Raw genomic sequence first — 13,171 nt, forward strand, 5'->3', positions numbered from 1 at the left:
TGACCAAAAGGGGCATGAAACGTAACCAAGAACGAGTTACAGCAATGGTGACCATTGCCAGCGATGACCAGCAGTTGGAGAGCCACCACACCCGAGAAGGAAGGAAGGAAAGAAAACAAAAGCCAGAGTGCTAAGTCAAACCAAAGAATGACCGAGACCGATGCACAGATGAAGACCAGTGTTTGCTTGGGTACTTGCCGGTCACATGAGGTTAAGTCAAGCTCTTGTATTGGACTTGAATTTTGGTATTTTCCTGTAAGATAACTTATTGTTGGTTGAGTGGGTGCTTATTGATTGTGTGGGCACAAAGAATCCCAAGTTGTCTTTCGTTTTTTTAACTGGGGGTGAGTACATATGCTGGTAACATTTGGCTTTGGATTGGTCATGGGGCCATGTTTGGGCCTGGCCCTGATCAAAAGGTAGGGGGTGGGAGTGAAGTAGGGAAAAGCTGAATGCATTTTGTACCTGAAGGGAAAGGGTTAATGGATTTTGTACCTAGAATATTTCACAAACATAACCCTTCATCATGACAGATCTTCTTAAGCTGTTCCTGGCAGTAATATAAGTTTTTGTTCATGTTTCACATATTATAACTTTTGTTTTACAACAACTGATAGGTAAACGTGACTGTTATTTTGTGGACTTTGCAAATCTTACCTGTTTGTATTAGTGAGAATCGTTACTCGGATGGTAGTTTATGATACCGGCTTTTAACGACTGCTGATGGCAGATCACGATACCGGCTTTTAACAGGAAGAGTCCTGCTGGGACAGCCACGACCGCACAAGTAACTTCAAAGAAGGGATTTCCTGTGTCCTGCCTGCAGGACTGTAATTCCTGATTAACTCTGGAGCTGCATCATGACCCAGGAAGGAAGAAAGAACTGGAGGTCTGGCAGGAATTGGAACTTTGAATCATGATTCCTGCTGAAGCTCAATGTATAAATGTCCACTTGTATTTGTGTTCTATGAGAAGTCTGGTAATTCTTAATTGAGCCAGTTTCTCCCCAAAGCTTTGGAATAAAAACCACTGTATTTTGACTCACTGTCTCAGAGGTATTATTTTACCGACAACACTAACCTTGATTCAGTTCTCAGTAGAGCCCTGTTAGGTAACTCTGCAATGTTCCCTAATTAAGGTCTCCAGGAAATCACAGATTGAGCCCTGGTCATGTTATTGGAGTTGACCTGTCACTTGGGGTGGGGGAGAGATGTGGATGTCTGGCCTATTCCAGTTTGACTGCCTCCCTTCATCTTGATTTCAATCATTTGTAGCACTTAGTTTACATAGCCTTGCTCTCATGCAAAAGATTAATTTTGGGGAGTTTCCTGGATTTACTCAAATCTTCAGGTGTTCTGCAGTCCAAAGTCATCTAATTGTTGAACTCAGATATCTGGAGTTGAACAATAGGTTTGCTTTAAACCTTAGGGTGCAATTGATATTTCACAAAGCTCACCCTCTCCTCAGGCACTTAAAGCAGCTGGAAAATCATTCCCAATGGACGTACCTATGATCTGGGTAGTGACGGGAGAGGAGAAAGAGACTCAAAGTTCTGATAGTGAGAACTATGATTCCTGCTGGTTACACTGCATTTATGATTATTTTACATGAATTTTTACATTCCAGCATAGATAAATAGTGGCCTATAGAACTTAGAACACTACAGCACAAACAGGCCCTTCGGCCCACAAGTTGAACAGATCACATCAATACCTACCAATCCATAGACCTATCTATAACCCCCAATCTCATTAAATCCCATATACTCATCCAGAAGTCTTTTAAAAGACCCCAGCGAGTTCGCCTCCACCACCACCGATGGCAGCCAATTCCATTCACACACCACCCTCTGAGTGAAAAACTTACCCCTAACATCACTTCTGTACTTGCCTCCCTGCACCTTAAATCTGTGTCCTCTCGTAGCGACCATTTCAACCCGGGGAAATAGCCTCTGAGAATCCACCCTATCTATTCCTCTCAACATTTTATAAACCTCTATCAGGTCGCCTCTCAACCTTCGTCTCTCCAAGGAGAAGAGTCCCAGCTCCCTCAACCTATCTTCATAAGGCATGCCTCTCAATCCAGGCAACATCCTTGTAAATCTCCTCTGTACCCTTTCAATAGCTTCTACGTCCTTCCTATAGTGAAGCAACCAGAACTGCGCACAGTACTCCAAGTGAGGCCTGACAAGGGTCTTATAAAGTCGCAGCATTACCTCCTGATTCCTAAACTCAATCCCTCGATTAACGAAGGCCAGTACACCATACACCTTCTTGACCACATCCTCCACCTGCGAGGCCGATTTAAGAGTCCTGTGGACCCGGACCCCAAGATCCTTCTGCTTTTCAACACTGCTAAGACTCCTGCCCTTGATAGTGTACTCGTTCATCCCATTGGTCCTGCCAAAATGGACCACTACACATTTATCCGCATTGAAGTCCATCTGCCACTTCTCCGCCCAGTCCTGCATCCTATTTATGTCCTGCTGCAACTTCTGACACCCTTCTAGACCATCCACAACACCACCAACCTTCGTGTCATCGGCGAACTTACTAACCCATCCCTCCACTTCTTCATCTAGGTCATTTATGAAAATGACAAACAGCAAGGGTCCTAGAACAGATCCCTAGGGCACTCCACTGGTGACTGACCTCCATGCAGAAAAAGACCCATCCACAACCACTCTCTGCCTTCTGCAGGCAAGCCAGTTCTGGATCCACAAGGCCAAAGCCCCTTGGATCCCATGCCCTCTCACCTTCTCAAGAAGTCTTGCATGGGGGACCTTATCAAACGCCTTGCTGAAGTCCATGTACACCACGTCCACTGCTCTTCCTTCGTCAATGCGTTCAGTCACATTTTCGAAGAACTCAACTAGGCTCGTAAGGCACGACCTGCCCTTGACAAAACCATGCTATTTCTGATCATGCCAAACCTCTCCAAATGCTCATAAATCTTGTCCCTCAGAAGCTTCTCCATCAGCTTACCAACCACTGAGGTCAGACTCACCGGTCGGTAATTTCCTGGGCTATCTCTGTTCCCTTTCTTGAAAATAGGAACCACATCCGCAATCCTCCAAAACCTCTCCCGTCTCCATTGACAACGCAAAGATCGTCGCCAGGGGCTCTGCAAACACCTCCCTCACCTCCCACAGTAACCTGGGGTACATCCCATCTGGTCCCGGTGACTTATCTATCTTGATAGAATTCAAAAGTTCTAACACATCCTCTTCCTTAATATCCACATACTCAATCTTTTCCATATGCTGCAAACCTGTAGCAAAATCTCCCAGATCAGTTTCCACCGTGAATACTGAGGCAAAGTACTCATTAAGCACCTCTGCCATTTCTTCTGGTTCCACACAGACCTTTCCCCCTTCGCCTTTTATAGGTCCTATCCCTTCTCTTATCCTTTTACTTTTCACATATTTATAGAAGGCCTTGGGATTCTCCTTAATCTTACCCACCAAGGCCTTCTCATGACCCCTTCTAGCTCTCCTAATTTCCTTTTTAAGCTCCTTTCTACAATCCTTATACTCCTCAAGATCCTTAACATCTCCTAGCTCCCTGAACCTTTTGTACACCTTCCTTTTCCTCCTGACTAGGTTCACCACAGCCTTCGTGCACCACAGTTCCCGCGACCTACCAAAACCCCCTTCTCATCGGAACGTTGTTGTGCAGAGCTCCAAACATTCCTTGAATATCCGCCACCTTCCTTCGGTACTTTTCCCTAAGAACGCCTCCTTCCAGTTTATTTGTCCAGTTAACTTCCTGACATCTTCGTATTTCCCCTTACTCCAGACAAAGACCTTCCTAGCCTGCCTGATCCTATCTCGTTCCAATGCAATTGTGAAGGAGATAGAATTATGATCACCATTCCAAAGATGCTCTCCTACCGAGAGATCCGTCACCTGTCCTGGTTCATTCGCCAGTACCAGGTCAAGTACAGCTTCTCCTCTCGTAGGCTTAACCACGTACTGTGTCAGGAAACCTTCCTGAACACACCTAACAAACTCCTCCCCATCCAAACCCCTTACCCTTGGGATATTCCAATCGATGTTTGGGAAATTGAAGTCCCCCATCATGACAACTCTGTTATTACTAAATCTCTCTAGAATCTGTTTCCCTATCTGCACCTCAACTTCCCTGTCACTAGTGGGCGGCCTATAGAATACACCCAGCAAAGTTTTCGACCCTTTGCTGTTCCTAACTTCCACCCACAGAGACTCTGTAGATAGTCCCTCCACGGCATCCTCCTCCTCTGCAGCCATGACACTGTCCCTAAACAACAGTGCCACTCCACCACCTCTTTTGCCTCCCTCCCTGTCCTTCCTGAAGCATCTGAAACCTGGCACCTGAAGTACCCAGTCCTGTCCCTGAGACATCCAAGTCTCCGTAATGGCCACCACATCACATTCCCAAGCAGCAATCCACGCCCTAAGCTCATCTACCTTATTTACTACACTCCTGGCGTTAAAATAGATACACTTCAGCCCCTCAGTCTGGGCATTTCCCTTCTCCACCCCCTGTCTAACTTCCCCTCTCATACTGCCTGCAGTCCTCCCCTACCTGGGAGCTAACCTCCTCCGTCCCAGTCTCCCCATCACAATTCCCTCCCCCCATCCTTTCTAGTTTAAAGTCCCCCCAGTAGCCTTAGCCAGTCTTCCCACCAAGATATTAGTCCCCCTAGGATTCAAGTGCCACCCGTCTTTACTGTACAGGTCACACCTGCCCCTAAAGAGGTCCCAATGATCCACGAACCGAAATCCCTGCCCCCTGCTCCAGTCCCTCAGCCACGCATTCAGCCTCCACCTCATTCCATTCCTGCCCTCATTCTCCCATGGCACAGGCAGCAATCCTGAGATTACTACCTTTGCTTTCCTCTTCCTCAGCTGCCTACCCAGTTCCCTATAGTCCCTTTTCACGACTGCCTCCCTCTTCTTGCCTACGTCAGCAGTACCTATATGCGCTACAACCTCCGGTTCCTCACCCTCCCCCTTCAGGATGTCTGGGACACACCCAGAGACATCCCGGATCCCAGCTCCAGGGAGACAAACCACCATCCGCAACTCACGTCTACGTCCACAAAAACGCCTGTCTGTCCCCCCTCACTGTGGAGTCCCCTATTAATACTACCTTTCTGCTCTCTTTTTTAATTTTTTGGTACTGGCTCAGCTCCAGAGACCTGGCCACTGCTGCCTCCCTCAGATGAGCTGTCCCACCCAGTAGTACTCAGGCAGGAGTACTTATTTTGAAGGGGGACATCCACCGGCATGCTCTCTATCACCTGAGGTTTCCCCTTCCTAATAGTTACCCACGTGCCTTCTTCCCGTTGCCCTGGTGTGACTACTTGCTGATAGCTCCTGTCAATTATCTCCTCACTCTCCCTAATGAGCCGAAGGTCCTCGAGCTGCATTTGCAGCTCCTTAACCTGGTTCTGTAGGGACTGCAGCTCCGCACACCGAGCACAGGTGTGGATGTCTGGTAGACCAGGAGCCTCCAAGACCTCCCACATGTTGCACTGGCAACAACATACTGGCCTCACACCCATACTTGCCCCTTTTTAGTAACCCAGAGGAAAAAGTAAAAAAAATACTTATAACTTACCTTGCCTCACCCATATCTCTTTAGCTGTGAGCCAAAGCCCTTACAGCACACAAAAACAAACTTACCTGCTCTCAGTCAGAGCCCCTCTCTCTTTTTTAGGTTAGAGGAGCGAGGAGGGCTGGGATACTCTACCTATGTAGAGTATCGGGATTCCTCACCGGTCTAATTTATAGTAAGGTAAAAAAAACTCTACCCGAGTGCCTTAGCAACTGCTTCCGGTATTAAATTTAAAGAAACAAAAACTAGTACAAAGTTAGTTTTAAAAATCACTGTACTCACCCACAAGCTCTCCACTCGCAAATTGCTGCCTCTCTTCAGTGCTCCCACGGAACATGGTGGAACTGTATTATTTATTCCTTATCGGTATGAGATAAGGTATGAGGTCGGTATGAGATATGATGAGTACATGGGATTTAATGGGATTGAGGGTTACAGATAGGCCTGGTAGGTAGGGATATGATTGGCACAACTTGTTGGCCAAAGGGCCTGTTTGTGCTGTAGTGTGCTATGCCTATAAGCAACAATAATGCATTGCAAATTAGTGTAATTCTTCAGCATACTTTAAAATGAATACACGACTACATGAAAGGAAAACACAAAATTGCAAACTGTATCTTCACAGAGGAAAGAAGGCAGAAATTTAATGAGAAGAAATCAAACGTTTTAGATACAACTGACGAACATTGCTTTTTTTGCACAAGTAATGTTATGTCTCTGCATTGTTCATGAAGACAAAATAAAGATGGTCTACCATATAGAACCTTTATTAACAGAATGGAAGCGAGCCGCAAAAAAGTATTTCTCTCTTTTTGCTTGCTGGGTCAGCCAAATCACTTCAATGCAAGGTGCTTTTAAATTATTTTGTACAAACACGAACAGCATCTTAAAAAGGACAACTTGAGTGAATTATGCAGTAATTTGTTGCTGTGTATCTGCATGCAACTGAAAAGAAACATTGTTTGTTGGAAACATCAATGTTATCATGTCAAAGGGAAACAACAAAGGCAACTTGATCAATGGTTCCCAAACTCTATCACTGGGGTTTTCTCAGGCTATCTTTGGGCCTGTTGTAATTGATTAGTTAGCAACCATTATTGTTGCAACATGTCACTACCAAGATGCAAGAGAACTAGATAGACCTTGTTTTCTTTTCATTTAACAATTCCCATATTCCATGATTTTTCGCTCATATCCTATTGAGCATACAGGTTTACTCTAACATCAATTGGGGGCTACCAGGACAAGTATTTAATTATTCAGTCACTTCTTTTCCATTATAAAAGTTCAGGACAGTGAAATAAGAACATAAGAACATAAGAACATAAGAAATAGGAGCAGGAGTAGGCCATCTGGCCCTTCGAGCCTGCCCCGCCATTCAATAAGATCATGGCTGATCTGTCGTGGCTCAGTTCCACTTTCCCGCCCTCTCCCCATAACCCTTAATCCCCTCTCTTATCAAAAACCCATCAACCCGCTTCTTAAAAATATTTAGCGAGGCAGCCTCCACCACTTCAACGGGCAGAGAATTCCAGAGATTCACCACCCTCTGAGTGAAGAAGTTCCTCCTCAACTCCGTTCTGAACCGCCCCCCCTTTATCTTGAGGCTGTGCCCCCTAGTCCTACTGTCTTTTTTGAGCGGGAAGAGTCTTTCCACCTCTATCCTATCCATCCCATTCATCATCTTATACGTCTCAATGAGATCTCCCCTCATTCTTCTAAACTCTAACGAGTACAAGCCTAGTTTATTCAGCCTCTCCTCATAGCTCAACCCCCTCAACTCCGGTATCAGCCTAGTAAACCTCCTCTGCACTCCCTCCAAGGCCAAAATATCCTTGCGCAGGTGCGGCGCCCAAAACTGCACACAGTACTCCAGCTGCGGCCTCACCAATGCCCTATACAGCTGCAGCAAGACCTCCCTACTTTTATATTCAATCCCCCTCGCTATGAAGGCCAGCATCCCATTCGCCTTCCTGACCACCTGCTGCACCTGCAGGCTGGGTTTTTGCGACTCATGCACAAGGACCCCGAGGTCCCTCTGCACCGTCGCCTGCTGCAGTTTTTCGCCCCGTAAGTAATAGTCCTTCCTACCATTCTTCCTACCAAAGTGGACCACCTCACACTTGCCAACATTAAATTCCATTTGCCATTTCCTGGCCCATTCGCCCAGCCTATCTAGATCCTTCTGCAGACTCTCCACACCCTCCGCAAAGAAATCAAAGAATGTCCTCAAGCTTTGAAACATTTAGCTCCCTATGCCTTTGAAGAACCGTGTAAATATATTCCAGGCTTCTGTGCAGGACAGAGGGATAATTGTTAAATGCTTGAAAGGGGCTGGAGCAGTGGCTGAAGTAAACCAGTGGATGAATCCATAGAAAATTCCATGGGCCAGTACACAACCTCGTCTTGAGGGGTATAATTAAATATTGGGCAGATCCTGCTCTGAATACCAAGTCAAAACTCAATTTTTAAACTGCTCACCACCCACCCCCCCAACCACCGACAAATAATATTCAATTATTTACTTTGCCACATTCAGGATTTCCTATAAAGCTGCAGAGGGACAAAATTCTCTTAGCTAACACTCTCACAAGAGGAATGTTGTACAATCATAGAATCTCTAAAATGCAGAAGGAGGCCATATGACCAATCGAGTCTGCACCGACTCTGTCAGTATCAGATCCAGGGCATCTCCCCTATCCTATTCCTGTAACTCTGCACATTCACCATGGCTAATCCATCTAACCTACACATCATCCTGGGACACTAAGGCGCAATTTAGCATGTCCAATTTACCTAACCTGCACATCTTTGGAATCAAATAGATAAATGAGGTTCAAATAGAAAATTTACCAAAACCACTATTAGTTTCAGCAAATAAGATTTTTGTTCAGTTTCACCCCCTCCCAAACAACTTACATGTGTATCGGGGTAGAGGATTTATTGAAAGAGTACCTTAGACGATTGCATATATTTTTCTTTCAAATTTATAATAAATTGTTGCAAATTGATTGCTGTTAATTGGCAGAACTCCAGAGCTTGGGTCAAACGTTCGTTCATATGAATATTTCTCAGTCTTTAGTACTTCCATTGTTCTTAACAGGTTTAGAATACAAGTAGTTGGATGTTTACATTAAAAGTCGAGTGAAAATTCTAAAACTATTCAACAATACAAGAATGTCTCCCGCAAAGAATGCCTCAGCCTTAAGCTCTACAGTTAAACTGAAGCAGCAATAATTGTACAACCAAATCTTCACAGTTTTTGCACTTCTCATCTTTGTTTTCATGCACACCTCATCTTCTTTTTGTCCCACCAAAGCCTGTTACAACAAAAGTGAGAAATTATTTTGATCTCTTAATTGTAGCTTTTTTGCAAGCAAATTATATCTTTTCAGACAACCTTTTGTGCTTAGCTAAGAAGCAACTGTTATGGGCATAAAATAACTCTAGATCAGTCAATAACTTTTTTCCAGAAAGTGCCGGAAAAACTCAACAGATCTGGCAGAATTTGTGCAGAGAGAAACAGCGTTAACTGTTTTGAGTCCATTTGATTCTTCTACAGAATTTTATTCTTAGACATTTTACAATGCCAACTCAGCATACTATTGTGCAACTTATTCGACCCAGAGGGTTGTAACATTAAAACAGAAAACCAAACACTGGAAGACACATTTTGAGAAAACAGGTAAAAATGAAAAACAGCAAAACCACAACGGGAAACAAAATAGCTCTATCTACATCACATTTGAAAGAAAATCATGTCTACCTGAAGTTGATCGGGTTGCTGGACTTCCAGGATTCCAATTAGTCTCCTGCTTTCCCTGTGATTGATATGTAGAATAATCTGAGTAATATGGATAGAATGAAGAGCTTGGATAGGATGAAATGTTTGGCTGTGATCTGGAATGAGAAGATTCAAAAATATTATTCAGTGTTTGAAACAATATGTTTAATAAAACCTTGAAGCAACAAGGAAATTTTCACACTGGAGCGTGTGAAAAGCAGTGGTATCTTATTCCTTTTCATCCATCATGGATCCATTAAAGCCATGAGCTTTGTTTTGTTGTTACATAGAATCTGTAGGAGGAGAAGCTGTGCCCACTTTTCAGGAATCAATTGGGCACAGCACCGAACAATTCCACAATGACACTGTCACTGCTACAATTTTGGAGGCATTTTGTTAGGCATCCAGGCCAGGCATTTTATACCCCAAAGGTATGTAAATCAGGCCTAATTAAGAAACCTGACTGAGACATTTGACAGCAGTGTTTGGGCTCAGTCCCGGGATCTTCAGCAGCCATTGTACTAACCAAATCCATCCTCTTGCATCTCAACCTGAATGAATTTCGAGCTTACCATGACACTGAGCTCTTCTTCAGTCACATCTTCCTCCTTTGCTCACTTCTTTGACCAGGATTCTCCCCCCCCCCACCCCATTTAATGATTTAATACATCCCTTCACCCATCTTTGACATTCTCCATCTGGCCTCACTCACTGTGGAGCTTTTCACTGAACTGCCTATGTGTCATGAGCCATCTCAATTTTTCTGCTCCTTTCTTTCACTCTAACCTGTCCCCCTCTGAACTTACTGCACTTTGTTCTCTCAGGTCTGAGCCATTGAGAAGGATGGTGCTGTTCTTGTCTGGTGTAACCTTTACCTAGAGACAGAACACCAACTCTCTCGATATTTCCTCATATCTCTCCCTATACCGAAACCCCACTATCAAACATCAAACCATTGTGTCCAGGATCTCAAACACATTAGAGCTCTTCCTCCCCAGCCCTGAACAGTCTGGTTCTACCTCCCTCTCAAAACCCATAAATGGTTGAGCCATTGTTTCGGCTTGTTCCTGTCCCACTGAACTTATCCTAACTCAATCCTATGTTTTTCTTCTCTTTTGCAGTTTCTTCAAACTGGCATCTGTGATTCTTAAAATGCCCTATGTTACTTCAATAGTTAAAAGTCTGACAACACCAGGTTTTAGTCCAACCTATTTATTTGATAATATACTCGCAAGCTTTCGGGGTTAGCCCCTTCGTCAGGTGAATGGAGAGTTCTGGCCTCAGACAGAGCATATAAAGCACAGACAGTTTAGAGATTACTGATTAGAATGCGAATCCTTACACCTAACCTGCTGTTCAAGACCTGAAGTGGCTGATAATGTGAGTGGAAGGAGCACTGATCACAGTTTAAAGAGATGTGTATTGTCTCCAGACAGTACAGTAAGTGAGGTTTTGCAAACCCAGGCAAGTCACGGGGGTTACAGATAGTGCGACATGAACCCAAGATCCCTGTTGAGACCGTCCTCATGTGTGCGGAACTTGGCTATCAGTCTCTGTTCAGCGACTCTGCGACTCACCTGACGAAGGGGCTAACCCCGAAAGCTTGCGAGTATATTATCAAATAAATAGGTTGGGCTAAAACCTGGTGTTGTCAGACTTTTTACTGTGTTTACGCCAGTCCAACACCGGCATACCCACATCATGACTACTATCGACACCACAAACTGCCGGATCCAAGTGGAGAGGATCTCCAAGAAGATTGCGCATATCGACACAGACATCAAGTTTTTACAGAGATGCAAGAAAGCAGACAAGATACCAAAAGGACTACAGATCACGAACCCACTCAGGGCAACCTATAACACAGACTACGCTGAGAGACTTTGCCGTCGCACCTCTCTCACACTTCTCAACCACCTCATACACCAGCTTTACAGCAAACGCCGCACCCTGGAAACTAAAATGGAATACATTTTCTCAACTTGTGCTCAGGATGCAGACCAACTGCGAAACTCTGCCAAGCAGATGAGACAAAGAAACTACACCACCTACATGCACACCAAGAATAGGAAACTTGAGAAACTCGGCATTGCCGCCAGCAACAACCAAGCCTCCCCCGGCACCACAGTAGAAAACAGCACTACCGCAGGGAGGTCTATTGTCAACTTGTCGGACTACACACTTCAACCAGATGAAATCGAAGTTCTCAGCCGAGGGCTCAATTTCTGCCCCACCACCAAAATGGACCCCATCAGTCTCGCAGCGGACACAGAGGAATTCATCAGGCGAATGAGGCTGAGGGAGTTTTTCCACAAACCCCAAGAGTCCAGCAACGAACACAATGAGACAGTCGATGAACCAGAACAGCCGACAGAGAGATCCGCAGTGCAACAGCTAAGAGGAAGGAATCCAATTGGACTCCTCCGGAAGGCCGCTGCCCTCGACTGGACTTGTATGCCCAAACCATCAGGAAGTGCGTTAACACCAGATTCATCGGCCGCACTCACAAGACAGCCCCGAACATCACCCAAGCACAACGCAACGCCATCCACGCTCTCAAGACAAACCGCAACACTGTCATCAAACCAGCAGACAAAGGAGGGGCCATCGTCATACTGAACAGAATGGATTACTGTTAAGAAGTGTACTGACAACTAAACAATGAGGAACACTACAGACAATTACCCACAGATCCGACCAAAGAACACACTCGTCAACTCAACAATCTGATCAAGACCTTTGATCCGGACCTTCAGAGCACCCTCCGTGCTCTCATTCCACGTACTCCCCGCATTGGAGATCTCTACTGCCTCCCAAAGATACACAAGGCAAACACACCTGGCCGTCCCATCGTATCGGGCAATGGAACTCTGTGTGAGAACCTCTCCGGCTACGTCGAGGGCATCCTGAAACCCATTGTACAAAGAACCCCCAGCTTTTGTCGCGACACTACGGACTTTCTACTGAAACTCAGCACACACGGAGCAGTTGAACCAGGGACACTCCTCGTCACAATGGATGTCTCAGCGCTCTACACCAACATCCCCCACAACGATGGCATTGCTGCGACTGCCTCAGTACTCAATGCTGACAACTGCCAGTTTCCAGATGCAATTTTACAACTCATCCGCTTCATCCTGGACCACAATGTCTTCACCTTCAACAACCAGTTTTTCATCCAGACACATGGAACAGCCATGGGGACCAAATTTGCACCTCAACATGCCAACATCTTCATGCACAGGTTCGAACAAACTTCTTCACTGCACAGAATCTTCAACCGATGCTGTACACTAGATACATTGATGACATTTTCTTCCTTTGGCCTCATGGTGAACAATCACTGAAACAACTATATGATGATATCAACAAATTCCACCCCACCATCAGACTCACCACGGACTATTCCCCAGAATCAGTTGCATTCTTGGACACACGCATCTCCATTAAGGACGGTCACCTCAGCACCTCACTGTACCGCAAGCCCACAGACAATCTCACAATGCTCCACTTCTCCAGTTTCCACCCTAAACATGTTAAAGAAGCCATTCCCTATGGACAAGCCCTCCGTATACACAGGATTTGCTCAGATGAGGAGGATCGTGACAGACACCTCCAGACCCTGAAAGATACCCTCATAAGAACAGGATATGGTGCTCGACTCATAGATCGGCAGTTCCGATGCACCACAGCGAAAAACCGCACCGATCTCCTCAGAAGGCAAACACAGGACACAGTGGACAGAGTACCCTTCGTCGTCCAGTACTTCCCCGGAGCGGAGAAGCTA

At 45.3% G+C, this 13,171-nt stretch overlaps 1 protein-coding gene across 1 annotated transcript in view; it reads right to left on the reverse strand.

The window, feature by feature from the left end:
• Nucleotides 1-7,818: 7,818 nt before the first annotated feature.
• saraf (store-operated calcium entry-associated regulatory factor) overlaps nt 7,819-13,171 on the reverse strand; it is a 28,076-nt gene continuing 22,723 nt past the window's right edge. The window contains exons 5-6 of the mRNA XM_080189637.1: nt 9,367-9,500; nt 7,819-8,920 (exon numbers count right to left, since the gene is read on the reverse strand). Of these exons, the coding sequence (XP_080045763.1) occupies nt 8,895-8,920; nt 9,367-9,500 (160 nt within the window). The 3' untranslated portion in view covers nt 7,819-8,894. The remainder of the gene's footprint in view (nt 8,921-9,366; nt 9,501-13,171) is intronic.

The sequence above is a fragment of the Carcharhinus amblyrhynchos genome, chromosome 5 (assembly GCF_965287045.1).
Source record: "Carcharhinus amblyrhynchos chromosome 5, sCarAmb.v2.hapA, whole genome shotgun sequence".
NCBI lineage: Eukaryota > Metazoa > Chordata > Chondrichthyes > Carcharhiniformes > Carcharhinidae > Carcharhinus > Carcharhinus amblyrhynchos.